We start from the raw sequence: 23,414 nt of genomic DNA on the forward strand, positions 1-23,414 counted from the left end.
ACCAACCAGTGCAATGCCCACTGGTTCCCGTTTTGTTTTTCGATCGCTATCAACTATCCTTTGTTACTACGGCGACACGTACCGACTAAAAACTGAAAAGCTGTTAATTTACTCACTTATTGAGCCAGTCCAGTGTGTTTGCTCAGAAATCTTAGATGAGTCACTGTCCTTTTGGAAAGGACCTTGTAGAATAATAAGGTGTGATACAACGGTAGATGTGCACGTGTTGTAAAGAATGGAGCCCCGTCAATGTTTTCATATTCTGCGCACTACGCTGTATCCAAGGAAGTTCATGACGTAACTAGAGTTTCACGACGTTTCTGTGACGATCTTCCAGAGTCTGAAATAATCACAATCAGCATGACTCGGAATATCTTATTATGAATATCCTTCAAAATGCGATGCAATTTTTTTGAGAAAAGAATTGAAATTACCATGCTTATCTTCACGAAATAGTAGCAGCGTGCTGTGAACAGTCTAACGGCGAACTATAGTGAATTATCGTTTTCCATCTCTATTTGTATTTTTTTCAAAAATATGAGGGTGTGTATTTTGTCTACTTTGTTAGAATTAGCACGGTGAGTCGCCACACAGTTGATGGGTGTGCCAGTTCTCAATATTATATTACCACCTGATATTTGCATCTTTAACTGAATACATCGGTTCTTCTAACGTACCATCTTGTAAGCTCAGCTCGATCAAATGGGTCTCAAAGTTTTTTGGTTTTTTTTCGCTCGATGAGTATTTACCTATTTATTGTTTGGTTTTGAAGTCTTACAGGCGATTCTCCATACCGATCGGATATTATCGACAATACGAAGGTATGGCCATTGCCGCACAGCAAGAATCACCGAACTTCGGTGTAATAAATTCGCGCCATCTTTCTTCTATATACAAATCAAGGTTTGCGGAGAAGCAGTCGACGAGACAACACAAGGGCCCTCACGTCAATCATAATCGGTTGTAAAAATGTTACCTGCATTTTAAATATAGGAAGGGGAAAGCAACATACTTCATAGTAAAAACACTACAGTGATAATTACTGTAGATCGTCATCATTATCATCACAGGGACCACCATCATCGCCATATGATAATTAGCATCAATACGCCATTGCGCCACCATCAGCTGACGTAATCACCGACATCAGTTAATTGAATTCTCATGTAGTTCAATACTACCAACCTCAAACAACGCCAATATTTACTGAAAGCCCAGAAAACAAACATTAGTGCACTGTGGGCCGCATCCCAAAAAGTGTGGTGAAACCAGCAAAGTGTGACGTTATAATTTAAAAAGTAAACAGTCAAAACCTTCATAAAGTCTGTCAATTCTCCGCACAAATTAGCATAATGTTGTGAAATTATGTTAATTAATTAATTCATTTCAATCAAGACACATGAGTAATATCGATTCTGGACGGTTCCCTGGCGTCATTAAACAGCCAGGTATTACTCCGCGCAGCACTGTCGCCACTCTCATTGTTACGTGTTGTCATTTCGCGGTGAACTTGTCATCCACACAGCAGCTGAATATATTGAAGGTAAGATGATCATTTAGTTGTATTGAAAGTTGAGCAACTTTAGTAATTAGAAATGTTGTGGTCAGATATGAGATACAGTTTTTTCAAATGACTGTCAACAATGAATGATCGAAGCAGATATTGGCATACTGTGTTGTGTTTCATAGAAAAAATATGCAGAAATGATGCATCGTGTAAACATTAATTTCTTTGAGTTTTATTCAAGAGCGATAACTCGCCTTGACCTTTAGGTGATTTAATAAATTGATTTACAGGGCGATATAATACAAATTTGTTTGAAATTGGGAGAGGTGGCTTATAGTATGTCTAAGTGATGCAACAATTCAACTTCACTCCGTTGATTATTTGATCAGAATTTTGACTTAGTTGAAGGGTTTACAAAGTTAAAAATAACGATTCATCGCAAATGCGCACAGAGTCCAGTGCAGTCTGTTTTTATACGAAATGTTATCTTTGACAAACATGAGCAGAACGAATTTAAGTCTTTAATGATGGGGAGAACTACTTTATGCCTGTGATGCGCCAGTTCGACCATGTTGGATTCAAAACTTAAAGCAGAGGCGTTATTGACCATGAAGAGAACCGGTCGACAAGGAAGTCGGGCTGCCGCGTCAAGCATTGAAAGACAACGGTGGGGGAGGTTGTTGTTTTATTTTCGGAAACCTATGTGCACTTTCTTCGCAGCGTGATGAAAATATTTAACAAGATTGTCGTCGAAACGGATAGATTTTTGTTGATTCAAGCGACAGGTTTTAATTTCAATAAGCAAAAGGCATTCACAAATCAAAGGGAATGTATCAAATTAATTTCCTATTAGTACCGATGCATTAGTTCCGTCCTTTGTAATAATTGGTTTCGCACGTTTGACTGTCTAATTCCCGCCTCCCACGACTCCACTCGTTTGTTATGTACGCGTTGTCAATCACGACGTCCTTGTCAACTATTTTTATACCTGCATGTTTGTACTTTTACCACGGTACCAACAACACGGCCTTCATGAATATGTGCTCGTATATGCACGGTAAAATAGTAAGCCAGTATCTTTTTCTCCACGCTTTTTCAGTCCAGTTATAAAAAACTTCAAACTATTCGAAATGTGGGGTTGTTCCACCGCACCTCGTTTGCAAATTACCATAGCGTGCTACCCGTGACGAATACGGAGAATTCTTGCCAGACAATACTCATTAAATATAAGGAACAGAGCGCCGAAATTCTGGTGTTAATATTATCTGTTACCAGAGAGCATCCACTATGGACATAGATTGTGAATACTAATAACGGGAAAAATGCAAAACAATTTACATCTGGCCAACCAACGTACAGAATTATCACCGGCCCGCCTTCACAATCCATATACAGAATTTTTACGGTCCTTTGTTTTCAAGTTTTCATATCCTATTTAGTCATTCTATGGAATAAGAGCATGTTGTTTATTCGGCCTAGCTTGCCACTTTTATTAAAAAATCATACATTGGTATACTAAATCCGAGAAACTTCGCCAAGGACTTGTATAAACGACAAGGGCTCCAGTACAAACAAAAGCGCGTGTGTGGTTTTCTTGGATTTCAATACTCGACCGGTCCACGCAACATTGTGTCAGTTTCACGCGAGATACACTCATTAATGGATATTGTAACATTTAAATACTAAATCGGCGTGAAGCCTGGCAAATATCCACCATTGTAGATTTGGTATCGGTTAGATTTTCCCGCCAATTCTGAGTCGATGACGTAGAGAACACCGTGGCAACTATCCCATAAAATACTCGACTCGGTAAACCACGGCAATACCGTTACCAAGGTTAAATGGCAAAAATAAATGAATTTCTGCTTTCATTTGACGAAACGATTAAATCTGGTCTAGAGTAAACAAATCAAATATACCACAATATGAAACAGGTGAGTATTGAAATCTACACAGTTATTCTTTTGGATGAACTTATGGGGAACGTAAGCTTCTGTGTCAACCTAGTACTTAAATTACTTATCTGCGGTTTTCTACATTTTGATATTTCTACTAAAACCAGAAGCTATTGTAATTGTCGTAGTCTGCTTTAAGTCTTCATTAAATCTGCTCCATTGGCTAAATTCCCTCGAGTTACAGGTACAGTATGACTCGGACTTACTTTCTACGTCAAGCTTCTCTCTAGTCCTGAGTGCATGTAGACCTTCTGGCGTTGACAAAGATTACCTCCGCAGGGCGTGATGAATTTATTCCCTTTGACAGTGAAATCAATCGCTCAGCTAATGATTAATTCTATCAATGTCTTGTTAAAATACCCCGCTTTCGCTAGGGCCATTAATTCTCAGATTAAAAACCACAGGCGCTAAAAAGTTAGGAATTAACCCCTTTATCTCAACCAATGGCTTATTAATGGGGTGTATTTACTGTTGCAGTGAATGCAGTGAAAGCGGGATATATTTTGATGTTGAAATAAAACGTATTACCGTTACAATCATGATAAACACCTTTTCTCAAATGGTTGTGATTATTACAAATCATGAGATTCAAGCAAGGTATATGTATTGTTCTAAACGGGGTGTCAATGTACGCTGCAGCATTGGCCAGTCGCTTGAGGAAGGCGAAACGGCATTGGACTGTCAATCATTCATCATTAATTTAATTTCTATATTCTGACCAGAAACAGAAAGATGAGAGATTTCATCTACAGTTCTTAAAGGGAGGGGTCGTCGGAACTGCGCATGTGCGACTTTCTTGTTTACAAACAATGTATTTGATGCATTACACCTAGTTGCACCATGTCACACCTTTATGTCTAGTTGCATCATGTCAACATAGCTGCAACATTTACATTTTACGATATTCATTGTTAACAAACGTTTTTAACTTTCATAAATCGCCACCGTACCCCACATACAGTGTTTACAATCGGTCGTAGAGGTCCCTGGCAACCTTTGAGCAGAGTTCCGATGACCCCTCCCTTTAAACAGGATACTGGTCTAAAACAGTACACTGAAATAGTCACATTGAACACTTATCTATGAGTTTTCTTTCAAAGTGCACTTTAAATTCAAAATCAAAATCAACGTAGGTCTCAAAATACTATAAATTGTAACGGCACACTGTGATATTAATTTGGCCATGCAGTTGTCACGTGATATGTTAATTGACGGAAAATGTTTGATACACTGACCGGAGAAAATATGTGAGTATGCAGAACGCCAATAATGACGCGACTGTGTTGTGATAGCGTCCTTGCTTTGACTTGTAAAAAACTTGCAAATTTGTGTTAAGAACATCCTACAACGAACAGAAAGAGAGACAACGATATATTAGCAAGTGGGGGTTTTGAGATTATTACGTGTTTTCCATGAAGTGGAAATCCTCTGATTTAGAAAACTGTCTCTTTTTGCAAATATGGGCGGTAGAGTTTGTGACTGGGTAAAGGTGTGCACGCGTGCAACTCTCTTCTTGCTCGTGTAACTCTTTATGGAATAATATAAACATTTCTCATCTAATAACGATAATTTGCTAAAGTTATAAGGGTATGTATGTATGTATGTATGTATGCATGCATGCATGCATGTATGTATGCATGCATGCATACACACGTATTTGATGGTGTGTGTCGCAGAGTAGGTATTTGCCGCCAGATTTATGAGGAAATGTTCAAAAAAGGAGAAAACTATCAGCAGAGCGAATATTTTTTAAAGTAATTAAGCAATGCTGCTGTTGTAAATACATACATTACTTGAAACAAAAGTCTAGAATACTTGGAATAAGTATTCACGTCTGTCTACTCCGACAAAACACATCAAAGTTTAAAATACTTACATCTTCAATCTGACCAAGATCTCTGTTATTCGTCCGTCGATGATTTATTCTTATGGTTAATTTCTTCGATTTACTATAGTCACATTGCTATCAATGGGCAATCCTTTAACCCTTTGAGCGCCAAAGTCAATTTTTGTCGTCTTCGTAAAATGTACCCCTGTCAAATATTTTCAGATTTTTGCCAAAATTTTGATGAAAAACTGTAGCCAATGAAATGTGACGTCCGTTTGGTCTAAAATAATCAACAAAATTACAGAAAACGTCATAAAAATTGGTGAAATGTTACACTAAAATTTTGCTGGGAAAAATTACAGCACTCAAAGGGTTAACTATGTTTTACTATTCGTTTGGTTCCGTTCGCTTTTACATGTATATCTTTACACTCTCGTTCACTATCTTTTAGTATCGCCTTGCAACGGTCATGCTTGTCTTAAGGTGAAGGCTGACTCACTGTCATGTTAAAAAGCAAATAGAGGCAAATACATTCTGTAAGCGACATAACCTTTGCCTTTTGTTAATCCAGTCTACGGCGATGTAAGGTTTGCGTTATGACGCAGAGAAACCACACCCGGTGTTTGAGGCAGGATGTGAATCGATATCGGAAATCTTGGAAATGGCGCTGTTCAAACATGTATCGATGAAGAATCACTTTTTTACAGATTTTGATGTCAATATTTGATTTATACCGGAATTGAGAGTAAGCAGAAGGCTGAAGAATGTCTTGAGAGACAAGCGACGTATTACTGGACATTAGGACACGTGGACGACTGTTTTTGTCAACAAAAAATTGAATAAGATTTGTCTGATAGAACAGGAAAACTGACTGATTTGATTAAACCACGACAGATAACATACAAATGATGTTACAGTCAAAGCCAAGAAAAGTCATTTATTGAGAAAAATTATCGTGATTTTGAATTGTCAACTTCTATTTTGGTAACACTTGAAGCGTAGTCCATTTTAGGACAAAAAACAAAAGGGGGGATACATGCGTCTGCGCGACTGTCTTGTCTACCAACAATGTATTTTATGGACGATATCCAGATGCATCACATCAACATCGGAACAAAATTTACATTTTACGATGTACATTATAACAAACATGTTTTAACTTTCATCAATCACATCGTACCTTGGATACGGTATTTACATTGGTCGTGTGGGTCCCATGCTACCTTTGAGCACAGTGCCCACGGCCCTCTCTCCCCTCCAGGATCACAAAGTTATTCATATAATACAGCCGATAATAGTCTGTAGTAGGAACACACCATGCTTTACTCAAAAGGTACTGGAAATTTAAACAAGTTCGATTTAGCTTGTTATGAATTTGAAGAGCGCCACGGGATTATGAATAGTGGCCACCATTCCAAAATATCTTCATTCAAAACCCACATAGTTACTTCCTTTCCTACGTGGTGTTTTTCACGTCAACAAAACCCGTGGTGAGATTGAGCCAGCTACACTGAGCTGTTTTGTAGCTTGAAAAGCGACGGTTATTCAGCGATTCGAACGAAATGTTTGAGAACAGAGTCAGCTTTCTCAGATTGCGGTCTTTACTATTTAGGATTTCTGTGTGTATAAAGTGTGTAGTTACTGGGGTTTTGCCAATTGAAGACAGATTACATAGGCGAGTTTCATATTTCGGTATAAGTCATGTCTCTATAACGATTGTGAATGGAGAAATGAGATTCCTGACTGTAGCGCGTCTCTCAGCCAGGGCAGCATTTCTGACGATGGTAAGGAACGTGTTGCATTGAAGAAGTGTGCAACATTACAACTGTAGTGTTTTGGTTTCCGTACCTCTGATTTTGGGTATTTTTACGCCCCCCCCCCCGTAAACTTTTGCAGCTTTTTAATAGGCCCATCCCCTTTACGTAATAGTTTTTGCAAAAAATAACAATGCCCCTACACGTCACACAAGTCAAACTCTCTATTACCACGTTTGGGTTAAAACTGGAATTCCGAAAAGTCCCCCTAGAAGTACAATATGAAAACCTCCTCGAGAGTTTAAAATATAATATTCGCAGAAAATCAAATGTAACCTCCCGAGGAAAACGTACACTATTCAGTAACCTTTCAAAATTCTACTTGTTGGAAAAACATACGTAAATCATTTGTCATAGGAACAAAGCTAAAAATCTTCACAAAACAAAACGAGAGGAAGTGCGTGACAGTCAACAGCAATCTTAACGGAAGAACTCCGGCGTTCAGGAAATCCTTCGAACAACTCGAACAATTCAAAAGGGGCTTTTCTTCTTGAAATAAGAATGAATCAAACAATTGAAAAGGCGCAAAGAGATTGATTAAAGATCATGAAGACAGTAAACTCTCAATTGACGAATATACAGTTACGAAAGTGACCTCGCACCAGGCTACTAAAGTACGGCCCTCTTCTTGCAGTCCATAGTATCCATCGCCGTTTCCATGACGACTTCATGTGCAGGAAAGCATTCAAATCTTGATAAAAGGAGGAGAGAAGAAACGATATAAAATAGTGCCTTGCCTGGCAGCGAATACCAGTTTCTGCATATATATCAAGACAGTGATCCACTCGGTTGATGCAAGGCTAAAAGATTTCTAGTAAATTGACAATTATTAACCTCGCTGTTCACTTTACCCGTCTCTCTGTCTGTCTCTCTCTGTGTCTTTCTATCTGTCTGTCTGTCTATCTCGCTGCCTGAATGAATTTTATGTGCACAGTCAGCCTCCCTGTCTGCCCCTCTATCTGTCTGTCTGTCTGCCTGTTTCTGTCTGTCTCAGACTCTCTCTCTGACTCTCTCTGACTCTCTCTCTCTCTCTCTCTCTCTCTCTCTCTCTCTCTCTCTCTCTCTCTCTCTCTCTCTCTCTCTCTCTCTCTCTCTGAGAGACAGATGTTTCCTCAATTTGCTTGGCACGCGTACGAAAGCAGAGGCGTTAGACAAGTTGCTATTGTCACAAACAGTATTTACTTTTATGACGTTAAAGAATGACTGACGGTAAAAAGTAAATGTAAAATACATGTTTTGATAGTGGATTAAATTTACACTGGAACAATAGTAACTTAAAAGCAATATCTGAACAGAAGTATTTGAGGTTGATTTGGCTGTATTTCAAAATCAAAATCTACAAAAGTATACGCGACGATTCGAAAGTATCAAACGACGGTTTCTGGCCAGAATGAGGAATTTTCTGTCACTCTTTTTCAAACTATCACTACCATGGCCAACTTTTTTTAAATCAATGAGCTGGCAAGCTATTATGGCCATACGTTGGCATGATTTTTACGAGGCATAACTCAATTTTACTCCTTCATTATGTAACACCGATTGACAATTTAAGTGGTATCCGTGCAGATGTGTCGAGCTTTGGTGACAGAATACATAAAACTATATATTGTTCTGGCTTTACAAAAAGTAATATTTGTTTTGTTGAGTATTCACCTTGCATGCAGGTTTCTAAGACGTACGGAATGTACATGAAGGTCGCTTTACTTTAGGCCAAACTTAAAGAATTTTCAGACTCTTAATTGTTTTCTCGACAAATCGTACGCAAGTTTAGATACCTATCATTCCGGGAATAAAAAACAATGACATGATTTATCGAAGGTAATAGGGATAGACTCTCGTGAAAATGTCTCAGATGAAAAATCAACTAGTGATTGTGTGTTTATGATGCAATCAGTATCGTTGCCAGGCATAGTGATCAGTCTCGCCCAATTGAAAACGGTGTTTTGTCATAACATGCATGGACAGCATTTAGGGACATCTGTGATTAGCTGTAATACATTTATCGGTAAATCATGTTCGGCTAATATAAGACGCTACATCTCGAGCTCTTTTTGCGGTTTTTTTTATAACTTTATAAAATAAAAGGTCATTTACGAAATACTGTTCATGTTGTCCATAATTGTACAATTAAACGAAAATTACAAAAAAATTGCGAAACATGTTTCTCCTGATTGCGTCAGTTGCGAGGTTTACCACACGTTGTTTAAAGGACACTTAGCACTTAAATACTTAGCATTTATGTACTCCAATTTTTAGCATTTATGTACTCCAATTTCATAGTAGGGTTCTCAGCAGAGTGGGGAAATGAGATCTCACTAAACCGCTTGAAAACGAATTTGTAACTTTCAAGGAGGAGTGTATATTTCATTCATAATAGTCTCCTTAGACATGTCCGATAGACCCATTGTATCGTCTTACCTGTTAAGTTTGATGAGCCTCAATCTATCTGACAAATTGTCCTAAATGAACGTTTCTTCTGACTGTGCCTTGAATCTTTAATGGCAAATCGAAGAAAAAAACTCAAAGCATTTGAGAAATACTCATTAATTTTTTTTCATTTGATATGGGAAGTTTTGCTTATTTTGACGTCCTGGATGTCAAAAGAGCCTGCAACTCTTCCGTCCTATAACATGCTGAGCATAAAAATCAGAACGATGGTACGGTCTACGATATAAGTGCGTCTTTTCAGAACTTTTCGAATCAATATCTGTATCGGGAAACTGAATTATTTGGAGTAATTTACAGTAGTTCGCGCCTCGAAAGTGAAAGACGTAAGCTCTTGCCCAAACTTCCTTCAGCAAACTTTCAATCATTCTCTTTCAAAATCATGAGTCGTCGTGCAAATTTTGGTACTATTGAATCAAATTACAAAACTTTGACATTCAAAATGTCGCCATCCCTGTGTTATCTCTATGGGAAAAATAAAGTTCCCGGTTTTTACAAAACAAAGCAAGTGAAAACTTTATTTCCACCATAAGCTTCCAAATGCTCCACATGCGGTAGGCCAAAAGAATATTGTAAAAAATTTGAGAGTCCGAAAATACATTTTCGGCGTGTTCTACGTTTAGCCCATTAGATATCACGTTCGATGCATTTTCCATTATTTGTTCTGTTTGCACACTGCAACTTATTCTTTCACTTCTGCATCACATAGGAATTCGTAATGTTTAAACTGTTAACACAGCCTGCATGAGTGTAATGATCCATAATATTGTTGACAACTGCCTTTGGTCCGGACTAGAACTCACTGGTATAAGCAATCACATTGAGTATTGTATGCAGTGTTATGAAAGCAAGGCTTGTTACTCCGTACTTCATTATGCCTGACGGAGAAGAGAAAGAAAGAATGCTTGTTTTCGAGTAACAAACTAATTAAAATTGGATTAAATTTTACAGTCATTGTCGCTTTGAGTAAGTTTGACACAGTATAAATATTTTAGCATGTAGGTTCAGTCATCTCGTAATTTATGCTCACGGGACTTCGACAGCAATATTTATTACGAAAATAGTTTCACGGCGAGGCATGCAAAATATTTAAATATTACTCATAGTTCTCGTAAATGAGGTTCTACTTGTTGTTTTTGAAAACTGGAACAACGTTACGTCGTTACCCACCGGACCCCGTCTTTTACTGCAGTAAAATGCCGATGAGTTTTCACGTTCCGTTACGACAAAGTGTACACGCGTAACACTAGAGCAGGTTCATGATTCGTCAATGAGTTCGGTTGAACGAAAAATATTATTGCCAGGGTGAAGACGCGGTTATAGCTTGGATATCTCATTTTCTTTGTGCCATTTCATTTCCCTGAATTAATTTCTCAGTAAATTACGGATATCGCCTGAACCGTATCATACCTGGCAGGTCAAATCTTGCGGCATGTACTTCTCAGCAAAAAAATAAATAAATAAATAAATGAATAATAATTAGGTTAATAAATAATAGATAAAAAATAACTGTTTATAGTTAGTTAATCAATCAATCTATCTATTCTGTATGTTTTAAATGTTTCAATTATTAATTAATCATGGATGTTAGTTTATTTTGTTACGAGGGGAGGATCGCAAAGGCATATTGACACAGCTACGCAATTGGCTCTATTTATTTAAATTCCCTTTCGTCTGTTAAGAACATGGTCAAATGAAGAGTTAATTACTGTAACGTTGACATGGTGATTTCCCTGGACAGGTATGGACCCTGGAATAGTTTCTGCAGTGATAATTGTAAAGGTACTATTCTGAACACAATAGCAATAATATCAATGTTTGTATTTACAATCTACGCTGAAAAGTACGGGCAGTTGGAGCTACCTTCATGCTATGGTAACTATTTGTGAAATGAAATGGTTCAAATTCGGTAAAGTGACGTGCCCTAACTATGATTTGGTTTACACAGAGTGCTATACAGTTCACAATCTCGGAAAATCACTGTGATACCAAATCGTACACAAATGTTATGAAAATAAAGGGTCGCGTGGTTTGTTGGAGGGAGTGTCCCACGGTTTAGTGACATAACGAAACACATGTTACATCCATGACCAGTTGGCCGACACCATCATAGTTAATCTATTCTGCATCACATCATCCGATGCAAACATTCAATGATTTGGTCCTTGAAGTGCATTCGTCGTTCCTTTTCTCAGAGAAGAGCCCCCCCCCCCCGGGGGGAGGGGTAATTTTGATGTGTAGTTAGAATGAGTCGGAGATAAAATGAAAGGTTGGAATTTGAATTAGACGTACATTCTTATTGAAATTAATCGAATAATCTCCATGTTATTAATTTAGATTTCCATGATGATTTAGACCTGTAATTCATTCTTACTAATTTTACATGAAGTAACTTAAATGTAAGTTAGATATTCCGGAGTACAACTTCATTTAACTGTCAGACCTAACGACACACTGAATTTCAAGAGTTTGTGTCACAGTAAAAACTGGTAAACAAACTATAGGTGTCGCACTTGCCTTGACTAGATTAAAGGTATACTGTCACCTGTTTCAATTTCGCCACAGTTACCATGGAAAGAGAAAATCTAACCAATCACAGATTTTAAGTGGGTGGCCGCTTTTAAAAACAGCGCCCCCACATGTACACTTTCAATACCAAGGAACGCCCCGTTGACCATATATGGGCATATTTAGATTACAGGTGACTGTATACCTTTAACCTCTGAGTTCTGTCCGGCACTTTGACTGTTTGCTGTATTCTGCAAACTTTGAAAACAGTAGCGCTGTCACGCTGCAGCTTGATTCGGACCGACCAGCAGCTTTTTGGAAGGTATGATTTGATTATAGAATTGACGCACCCGTTTCACAAATTCACATATTGGTCAAACTTTGAAATATAGAGCAATAGACCGACCACAGCCAGTCTTGCAAGAGGGTTGAGGGCAGCACCTTGATAGTTCGTTAGGATAGAATAGTTACACTGAAGGTTTCTACACCCGTAACCATGATGACGATGCACTGACTGGCTCAACTGCTAACAGATGACCTATGACCTGTTCGTCACATGTCGTTTATTGAGAACGGTTTAGTGTTAATACCAACCGACCGGCTGTAAACGTAATGCCATGCACAATCTTTTCTGGTCATTACACTAATAACTTGGGATATAAACTCAAAATAACAGATTTGAACATACACTCGGTGTCGCTAGGATAAATGAAATAATGTCCTAAACGAGGAAAGTACCTACATCACATTTTTTTCGAAATAAGTCAACATCACTTGTGAAATTCTACGGCCATTTATCAGGAAAGTGCAGTACACGCATTGTCGTATCCGTCGAGAGTTTGTTTTAATGAGCATGTAGCATATAATCGCGTTTATATTGCTAACAGCTGTGTCGGCCGATGAAATCACTTCAGCTCACTATTTATAGAGCTATTTGGTATTCAACAATAATTCCTTCCTTTTCGGTTTCTATTACATCAGTAACGAAAATAAGAACAATTCGTATTTCAATGACAAGGTCATTTACCTTACAAAACTAAAATGTGCTTCCATCGATGACTCCCCTATACCATAGTGGAATCGTCCACGGGCATCGGAGTGTATCAACGCGATCATTCCATGTTAATTCAATAATTGGTGTAGCACTCACCGAAACGAAATAAAGACATCGCGGTGAGCGCACATGTGACGTGAAACCTGTGAGAATGGGCTGTTGTCGTGGCAAAAGTGACTTTCGTCTTTGAGAAGTGGAGGGCAACAAGGAATTTATCGGTGGAGATAATGAAATCCAGCGGCTGAAGCTTAGGAATTTGTGAATTTTGATAGTCTATAGCTTTGGTAAGTTGAAAACTTGATGCTTCATACAAAGCTACATTACAACATACCAATTTTTGGATTTTGTATGTCAGGAAGATTTTCGCGTTGTCATTAAATTTTAGTCAGTCCAAATGTATTTAAGGGCGTTCATTTTTGTACAATTATTGCGATGAAATTTAAATTGCTTTTCGACTGAGTTATTACGGAAACTGCATTCGAGCCGAAGCGTATTAAGTTAACTTTGTCAGTGATTTGAAACAAGAGGTTTGCATGTAAACAAAGTCCTCACAAATGGCATGTTTACTACGCCCAATCTTTAGAAAATAGACAGCTATGGCCTATAAAAGCTGCTTTCATCAAATGAAGCCAGGCAAAACAGACCGGTCTTAACTGCCGTTCGTTGTCGGAACCGATTAAACAACGCACGGTAATCGGACTAATTTTGATGTATATGTATTGTATTGACTACCGGCGTTTATATTCCATAGTGCTATACGTAGACGTAACCATGGCAGGATTATACAGTCATATGGTCTCGTCTTCAAAAGTGCAGCGCATTTCCGGAAACTACTGCTTGAGTTCAATTGTGGTCCCTGCATCGTAGTTTTTGCTCGCGTGGCACTCTCAATGCGTTCACTGGAAAGGGAGATCGGAGAAAGCAAACAAACAAAACGCTTATAAATCAAGCATTTCTCTTTACAGTCAGTGGTCTCTTCGCATTCAACTTGCACTAATTTATCACGGTGTGACACAGACCGGTGCAGTGTTACTGAGAATCTTCACTTTAGATTGCTTCGCGGTTCATTCAACAGTGATGCTTCCAAATATTCATAGCCCCTGTAACAGCATGAAACTGAAAAGGAGACCCAATGCAAAAACCCACAAACTTTAGTGACATGGATACGTACACAGGCAATACGCCATTTATATTTAACAAATTAAACTGTTGATGACATTCATATATGGAGTTGTCATGAATAGCTTTTCTTGTTGTACGCCTCTCTCTCTCTCTCTCTCTCTCTCTCTCTCTCTCTCTCTCTCTCTCTCTCTCTCTCTCAGCAGAAGCAGCTTGATAAGCATTTAAGCAACAAGCACAGTTCAGGGAAAGCATTGTAGGAGATAGAGAAGGCACTGATCACAGTCCTTCTATTATACATGACTGTAGACCGAATTTTGTTCCATGTTGCAGAGACCAATGGTCACTTATTTACCCATCTTCGCTTGCCAAGCTCTCTTGTCCGGGCAGCTGGATGCTCCCCGAAATCCGATAGTTAGTTAGTTAGTTAGTTAAACAGGTAGTTAGTGGGAAGTGACGGACCCGTGCGAGTGGACGATGTCATTTACCGTACAAAAAGGCAGCGATCGGTCAATGAAAAAAAATATGGAACTGCACAGAATGGTTCATGTTTTAAAATATTTTATTTGAACTCTGGATCCCGTGTGTTGCTGCTCACATGAAATAACCATGGTGACATGCGCAACCATCCATGTACACCTGCTAATTCACAGTGTCTTGGCACATATGAGCTTCGCTACAAACTGGACGCTATGGAAGAACAATTAGCCTTAGGGCGGTATGTATGAGTTTAGCTCACACTGAATAAAGGGTCAGCCCTAGCTTTGTTTCTGGAACTTCGAAGTCGTGTCTTTTGTAGGACTGCAAGTATAGGCCTACTAACTGTGCATTTTCAAGTAATGTGTGTGAAATATAGAAAAGTTACAACCACAGCATTGATCCGATAAAGCAATAAAACTTCAAAACAATGCTGCCATACAAGGAGGCAACTAGCTGGCAACATGTATGTAGACAATAACCCATACTAAATCGCTTGGCATTTCGTGGATCAGAATCCCTCCATGGGACTCTGTTAGGCGTACTTGTGGGTTTCTCGTTCGACTCACCATCACCACGACGGTCTGCAAAAGTTTATTCATGCCGTTTACTATGCCGCAAGGCAAGTCTAGATAACATGGTAATTATGTTAGACAAAAACCCAAGCGAGTATGCTAATTCCTTTCAAGAAAGCATCTACTGCCAGTATGATAGCCCGTTAAATGGGGGGACTCTGAACCTTCCTAAACTGTCGTATACGGGTAACACAGTCTATAAGTCGATTACTTCTGTTGAACTCTCAGTCAAGACAATGAGATGGTATATGTCGGTAAAGAAAAGAGATAGCCTCACAATTAGAATGTGAACATTATAAATAACTACCAACCTACCCACATGCACCCACCTATACCTACATACAATGCATAAGATGCACTTCATACATAAATATCTACATAAATACAAATTTTAGCCATCTCTCTATCTCTCTCTCTCTATCTCTCTATCTATCTATCTATCTATCTATCTCTATCTATCTATCTATCTATCTATCTATCTATCTATCTATCTATCTATCTATATATATATATATATATATATATATATATATATATATCTATATATATGTAATATATAAATATATATATATATACCCACCTTCTTGTTACAGGGGCTAATTATTAGGAGTTATGTAAGACACCCACAAGTGAATGGAGAGTAATAGCGCTAACGACGTCATTGTTTGAATCTCAGATAAAACTAATTGTGGTGGTACTCTGAGTTTAGACCGAGTAATCACTACATTAGTCACTGTTACAGCTGGCGCATAGCTTACACGAGCACTTCCTGAGGGAAAAGAGTTAATCTACAGCCGACCATTTCCAGGGTGCAATATACACGTTCAGCTCAGAGGTAGGAAAAGATTTCTAATCGCCATGTGTTGAGATGACAGACAATGACACTGAATTGTAGACCAAGTTTCTTCCTTGAGTCGGGAAAGTGTTGGACGCCATCAGTCAGAATTTACTTTTTACACTACTCGGCTTTTAGATTCCGATTTAAACTTTTTTGATTCCAGCTCAGATGGCGGTATTTATTACGAGGAGCTCCTTGAGACAACAAATTGTGGGTTAGATCACTGTCCTTCCCCGTGAAGGGGGAGGGGAGTACTGTGGCGAGATATGTCATTTGAGCCACGCAAGACAGTGAACGGTTAACGATACATAACATGTATTGTGTCAACCGACTCGTGAATGTTGGTAAAGAATGAAAGTAGTTTCCACAGTTAACCGTGGTGATGATGTAATCAACGGTTCATTTCTTGGGATAAAAGTCACATTCACGTACGGTTGGCCTGTAGGGATATCGTGACGAAAATTTGTTGATGTCGAAAACTTGTGTTTTTGAGATCGGCCGCACCTGCCATGCCGCACTCTGCCAACATTATTCCAGTCACGGCAGGGGCTCGTGTCAATTCAGCTCTTACAACTTGTGGTAGTTGTTTTCGCCGGCATTCACTAAAATCTGCATTCTTTAAGTCGGCAGTGTCATTGAATAACTGACATACTAAACGCAGTAATTGCAATTGCGAAATCCTTTAGGTTTAACTGTACCGAAAGTAAAAACGCTTTTTTTCTTTTATTTGGTTCATTGTTGTCAACATTTCTACCAGTATGCAATACTCGCATATATCTATATGGCAGTAATCGGATCATTGGGCTAAATTACCGACACGTGTATATTTGTATCCTTTTGTGTTATAAATCACCGTCATAAATGTGATTATACGAGGTGAAATCTTAATAGCGAACCTTTGCGCCGCTCGTTCGATCGTCAAGCCACGACGATTTGAAGGGCGATGAGTTTCATAGAGATGTGTCGTCACTGTCTTTTGACGAATTTATGAAATTTATATCGCTGTTTTTTTAGGTGTTCTAGTTGAAAATGAGCTTGTTTGAGTTGATATTGGTCGTAATAAACATGATCGCTTTTACGTCCATAACAACCTACGGTATTTTATCCTACTCTTGGAATTCGACGAAAAACTTACCAAGAGGCTGACATTAACACCTCTATTGATATAGGAGCGATTAATTGTATTACAGCTATATTAACAAAACGCATACCAGTACTATATTTCTCCGTAATGGTAGCTAAAGGTGAAGTACCAGTATTAGTTCACCGCAATAGTGGCTATGTTTGACAAATGTTTGTCGCATCGGCCCTTAAAGTTTCGCATTGACGTAACTCCACAACGGCAGAATGTGACTTTCGTCATTTCCCTGCGTCCACGGCGGATAGATATTTTTGTTACCGGCAGTTAACCCCCAATTGCAGGTCATAGATTTCGCTCGACTTCTGCATATTTTCTAAGCTAGAGGGTCGAGCTGAATTGTTAAGCAAATACCACTGCGCGCGCAAACGATAACACAATCCACTTAAACAGATGCGTTTCCATGACTTCATCGCCTGTAAAGAGAAAGAAATCGAGTAAATATCGGTAGATTTATACCGGCGTTGTTACGTTTGAACTATTTATTGCATGACAACCATGGACGAGTCACGGAGGATTGAACAACTCAAAACACATTGATTTTGTTGTGCGATCGCTTGCAAATTTGACTTCGTTGTCATCTACTACGGTAGAATGCACCTCAAGGACAGATTTTCGCACTCTCAAATTTTTCCAAAACGTTTCTGATACACCGCTTGTGGGGCTCATTTTGAAGCTCTTGCTGTAACAAAAACTTTCACCATGATCTTAGTTCTGTGAAAATCGAAATCTTTCTTCCCATAGAGATAACACGGGTGCGGTGGCCATTTTGAATTTCAAATATTGGTGAATGTTGGGTATATCAACACGATGACTGCCCCTGATTTTTTAACTCTTGATTTGGAATGAGAACACTCGGAAATTTCTCTGAGGAATTTTTGAGCAAAAGTTGAAGTCTTTCAGTTTGAGGTGCGTAATAACTTACACAGAGAAGCGACTTGCCGTGTCATATCACAGTGATAGAAGCAATATTCATGACATATTTTATTATTAGTAACTATTCCCGAAAACTTGCTTAACATTTGAGCTAGCTCAGCCCTCTTACAAATAAAATATGCGTATAGGTCGAGCGGAACCATTGAGGCGCAACAGAAACGATTGCACTTGCGCACCTTTAATTACAAATACATTTTGGGCAAAAGGGTTGAGCTCAAATGTTACACAAATACACGGTTATGCAAGCAAACGATCTGACACAATCCAATTAAGGTAGAATACGCCATTTGGACAGATATTATGACTTTCAAACTTTAACAACACTGTTTTGGTCTATCACTCGTAGGGGCTCATTTCGAAAATTGAGTGACGCTAGTTTTCAGCAGATTTGTTTTGTGAAAATCGGAAATTTAAATTTTCCCCATAGAGTTAACACCGAAATGGCGGCCATTGTCAATTTCTAAGATTCAGTATGTGTTTAATCTGTTTCTATAATACCAACGACTCCTGATTCTTATTCTTGATTTCAAGAGGGAACGATTTAAAGTTTCTGAGCGAAAAGTTCGAGAGAAACTTCAATACTTGATTTGAAGGGGCGTACTACCTTAGAAAACACATACGTTTCCATATGACTGCATCACTCACAAGAGAATGTAGACATGTAAACACACGTAATTTATTCACTACGAGACAATCAGACGAGTCATGGACGTTTGAAATACTCAATACATCATATCGGTTTCGTCGTGCGATCGCTTGTAAAGTTTGCCGCGTCGTTGTCATATTAAACAGAGAAGAGGCTTGCCTTGTCATATCACGGAAGTGGAAGAAACGTTATCGACTTATTATTGTAATTATTTCAGGGGGATTCCACATGCATAGAAAGGCGTAGTCAATACTGAAAAATATGGTGCCTCTTATTGGTCAAGAATGACAACTTATACACTGGCTATACATTACGTCATGGCCTGAAAATTGACAAAATAATTGGCTAGGGTGCTATAATGACACACTGTGTTCTTTTCCTTGAAGCCAGATCGACATTTCTAAATTATTTCTTTCCAATTTCTAATTTATATCGCGATGTATATCGCAGTTTGACCAGATTACAAGTCATAAACCATAGAAAAAAGACTATATGGTCAATGGTCAATGAGCAAATGAATTGTAATCGGTCCATTTTGCTAACTCGACAGCCAGCTTAAACACCTAGTACCTGATGTTTTTGGCATCGGAACGATTCAGATGCAAGTTTTATTTGGCGACAGTTTCTGTGTCATCCTTGTTTGTGCATTTCATATGACCATCCTCTCAAACTTTCTTTAAAACTGATATAACAAGCCGGTAGTGCGGGGATAGGAGCGATGAAATACATGTATGACGACAGCCAGCATTCTGCGATGGATTAAACTGCATTAATCTTAAAAGCAGTTGGCATCTACACGTCACATTTGACACCCTCCACCGACAACATTTTAATATAACACAGATGTCAACCAGGAATATTGATGCTCTTCCAGGGTACGGAAAATTTGTGACGTGAGCTAAATATTAACATGACTTGTTTTTCTTTGCCATAGGTTACACGGACATTCCTACAACCCTCACCACAGTGTGCGGAAAGAGTAGTTACTAAATCACGACCATCGCAAGGGAGGCAAGTGAAGAGCTTCAACACGTGTGAATAGCCATATGTTGTGGACCATCGCATTCTATTTTGACATCCTCTACGGTGCATGATCAATATTGCCGGTGAAAGTCGACGCATACCTCTGTTTGTAACTGACAGACTGCTACAAACTTCAGCATCTAATTTAGTTTCAGACAAGATTCTCCACACCCGACAATTTGTAAATTAAGATGAACACATCTGATATAAGTATGGCAGCTTCGAACTCTAGCCGAGCGTTAAACGATACCGAAATTTTCACCAATGGGACAACTGTTCTCCCGGCGACAGTGGCGACAACCGCGATGGACCCTTTGCTGACGAATGCCAGCGAGATTGCCACGAGTGTGTTTTCTACAGTATCGGACTACGTACAAGGATCTACGGACTTGGGTGTTGTGAACACCACCGCTTACAACATCAACGATAGTCTGGTTGGCTTCAATGCCACAACCGTTGAACCTCCTTCTGTCTCGGGCAACGATGGATTACTGACAGCTGAGCAGACGCTGATACTCAACGCCGTTACTGGATCCATCGGTGTTCTCGGAAATCTTCTGGTCTGTTTTGTTTTCATAAGAGTTAAGGGTCTCAGGACACTGACAAACTTCTTCATTGTTAACCAATCAATTATCGATTTGCTGACATCCATCGCGTTTTTAGCCAATAAGTGCGGACCAAAGAACATCTGGGTCCCACCGGGCTTCTGGGGAGAGCTGCTCTGTAAACTGTGGTTGTCAGGGTACCTAATGTGGTCCCTTATCATGACGTCATCAGTGAATCTCACCGTCATGACGCTAGAAAGATATGTAGCCATGGTCCATCCTTTGAAACACAAGTATAGCTATACCTGGAGAAAGGCGCGTCTGATAGCAGCATTCGTGTGGATTTTCCCGTTCGCGGCCGAGTTGTTCTGGGCGTTCGCCAATCACAACGGCGACAACGGGCGCTGCTACATACAGTGGTACAGCGATGTCGCTTCTAAGGTGTCTGGAGTTTTATTCTTCTGTATCGAATGGGTGTTTCCTGTCACCGCCATCAGTTTGACATACATCAGCATATTGGTCCTTCTCAGCCGCAGGTCCAAGTCAAAACTGAGTGAAGACATGGCCGGCACCACCCAGGGCAACCGTTCGCAGGAGCTGATGGAGCGGGCGCGACGCAACGTCACCAAGACCCTGTTCATCGTGGCGCTGGCCTACCTGATTTGCTGGACGCTCCAAGCCTGGGAATACTTTCTGTACAGTGTCGTGGAGCTGATACCGCTCTTCAGCGTCTTTCACGATTTTGCCGTCATATTGGCGTTCACTAACATGTGCGTCAACCCTTTCATTTACGCCTTGCAGTACGAACCTTTCAGAAATGGCATCCTAGAGGCGTTTTGTTGCAAGAAAAAGAAGCGCGACCGATACCTTCATGATACTAGTACTAAGACAGGTATAGAAAATATTGCCATGACTACAAGCACCGAGAATGCATAAAAAACGAGTCGATTACGAATTCCAAAAAAGTGAAAAACCTTAAGTTTCCTCTAGTCCGTCAGAAGATAGGGAAATCTGTCATTGACTTTGAGACTGATGTGTACTTGAAATGTAGACAGTCATGAACTGACAAAGTGAAGTCAAGGCTCCGGCAGGCAGAATGCACCTCGGAGACATATATTCGGACTCTGAAACTTTTACAATTCTTTTCTGATCTATCACTTGTGAAGATTCATTTTAAATCTAATGGTGTGAGAAAAATTGTCACTCTCTTAGTTTCTTCGAAAATTTTATTTTTCTCTATAGAGTTAACACAGCTATGGAAGCCATTTTGAATTTCAAATATCGGTAAATGTTGGGTAATTTGTTTCTCTCGTACCAATATTTGCACGGTGACCCCTGATTTTAATCTTGATTTTGAAAGAGAGTGGTTAAAAGATTCTTTGGGGAAAGTTTGAGCAAACGTGTTAAGTCTTTCACTTTCGAGGCGCATAACGTATATGTTGATTCCGTCGTTACATTCATGTGTTTTTTGCCCGGAAAAAAAGACTGCGGAAAAATGAATTTATATCGTGTGGTATTGGTGTGGGCTCTGTAAAGGCAATCTTAACAATGTAAATACGGTTCATGGGGCATCAAAACAAATAACGCAGAGAGTATGAGACCTTTCTTTATGGAATCACGAATAGCTCGGAAAGAACAATGTGCACGGACGCGTCGATAGAGAAGCATTAGTTGACTGCCGTTTCTGTCGTAGCAAAAATGACAATCACACTGGGCACTTCTTTTGAATATGTCTGTATGTATTTATATTAATCGCTGTTTCAAGATCAGTTTTTTCACACGTCTAGTACGCAGTTTTTACTGCATAAGAGAATATTTAAAGGAATTATTTCATGTGAACTACATGTATGTCATATCATGATTCTTTTACGCTCGCTTTTTGATGTGATCATATCAGACTTTCATTCGCGCCCTCAACGGTTGAGGTCTCCCGTGAAGAAGTTCATCTTTCGGTCAACCATTAACGAACGGGTATTCAGTATAGGCCTACCCATAAAAACAACAAACGGGTCCATGAGAGGATGATTCAGGTCTTTTCCTGTGCAAACATGTGCAGTCCTGTTGTCAACTCCTTTTGAATACGATACCCTTTTACGGCATATATGTTTCTGAACCTACGACACATGTCAAATACATGAAAATACTCGAAGCAAGGCACTTACATGTGTTGGCGGGAACCATTAAATATGATCGCGAACAGATGAACAACAAAATATACTTCAGGAACGAAAACATACCACCAGTGTTTTTATATGTTGTATTCAAACCCACATTTGTGACTCACATTCTTAGTCTCGTATACTGAATCATTATTTTTGGAATCTGATAATTTGATTTGATATAAATAATAAATAAGCCTTAGCTACTTCACCATTGAGTGATCACAAGATACTTGAAGTGACATGAAGTTTTGCGAAAAGTAATTCGCCACTCACATCTACAACATGTAATTGATGTTGTTTTTTAACGTGAACAACGGAACACAATTTACGAGCCAAGCTTTGTTCAGGTTCATCTCAGTGATGCCAGGATTAACAGCGCTTAAATCAACTTGTGCACGACTTAGTTTCAAATACCTTTCTAGTTCTCTCAAAAGAAAACCATATTGCCATTCTTTCACCGGCTGAGAGGTCTTTCACTAAAGGTTTATAATTTTATTGTCAAAAGAGAAAAATTGCACACGACCATCCGGTACCGTACCGCTTTTATTGGGGAAAAATCTGACAATTTAAAAATTATAGCGCACTTAAGGGAGATTTTGTTTCTCATCAACTCATTCCGATACATTATAGAGATTTTCGTTTTAATGTACCTGACTGTTGGTAGTAAAACAACAAAACCAAAATTTAAATTGATAGAAAAATCCGATCACCAAATTCTAAACTTCAAACGTCATATCAACTCGTATCTATGAAGAGAGCCGTCATGAGTTTGTCAGTAAATTTCTTCATCCAGCGATAACGGGATTGTAAATATATACTTTATGATATTCAGTCGGTCCGTGTA

The 23,414-nt window shown here is 39.1% G+C and overlaps 1 protein-coding gene across 4 annotated transcripts; it reads left to right on the plus strand.

Moving 5' to 3' along the window:
* Window positions 1-1,408: 1,408 nt before the first annotated feature.
* Window positions 1,409-22,991, plus strand: LOC139145621 (somatostatin receptor type 5-like). 4 transcript variants are annotated; one of them, XM_070716889.1, is made up of 3 exons: window positions 1,448-1,543; window positions 15,876-16,117; window positions 19,775-22,991. In XM_070716889.1, exon 3 carries the CDS (start codon window positions 20,055-20,057, stop codon window positions 21,342-21,344), a length of 1,290 nt encoding a protein of 429 aa, XP_070572990.1. In that variant the 5' UTR covers window positions 1,448-1,543; window positions 15,876-16,117; window positions 19,775-20,054; the 3' UTR covers window positions 21,345-22,991. The 4 variants fall into 4 exon arrangements, with proteins under 4 accessions (XP_070572991.1, XP_070572990.1, XP_070572993.1 ...); XM_070716892.1 differs by lacking the exon at window positions 1,448-1,543 and adding an exon at window positions 13,209-13,395; XM_070716890.1 differs by lacking the exon at window positions 15,876-16,117 and having other exon boundaries at window positions 1,409-1,543.
* Window positions 22,992-23,414: the final 423 nt, after the last annotated feature.

The sequence above is a fragment of the Ptychodera flava genome, chromosome 12 (assembly GCF_041260155.1).
Source record: "Ptychodera flava strain L36383 chromosome 12, AS_Pfla_20210202, whole genome shotgun sequence".
Classification (NCBI taxonomy): Eukaryota; Metazoa; Hemichordata; class Enteropneusta; family Ptychoderidae; genus Ptychodera; species Ptychodera flava.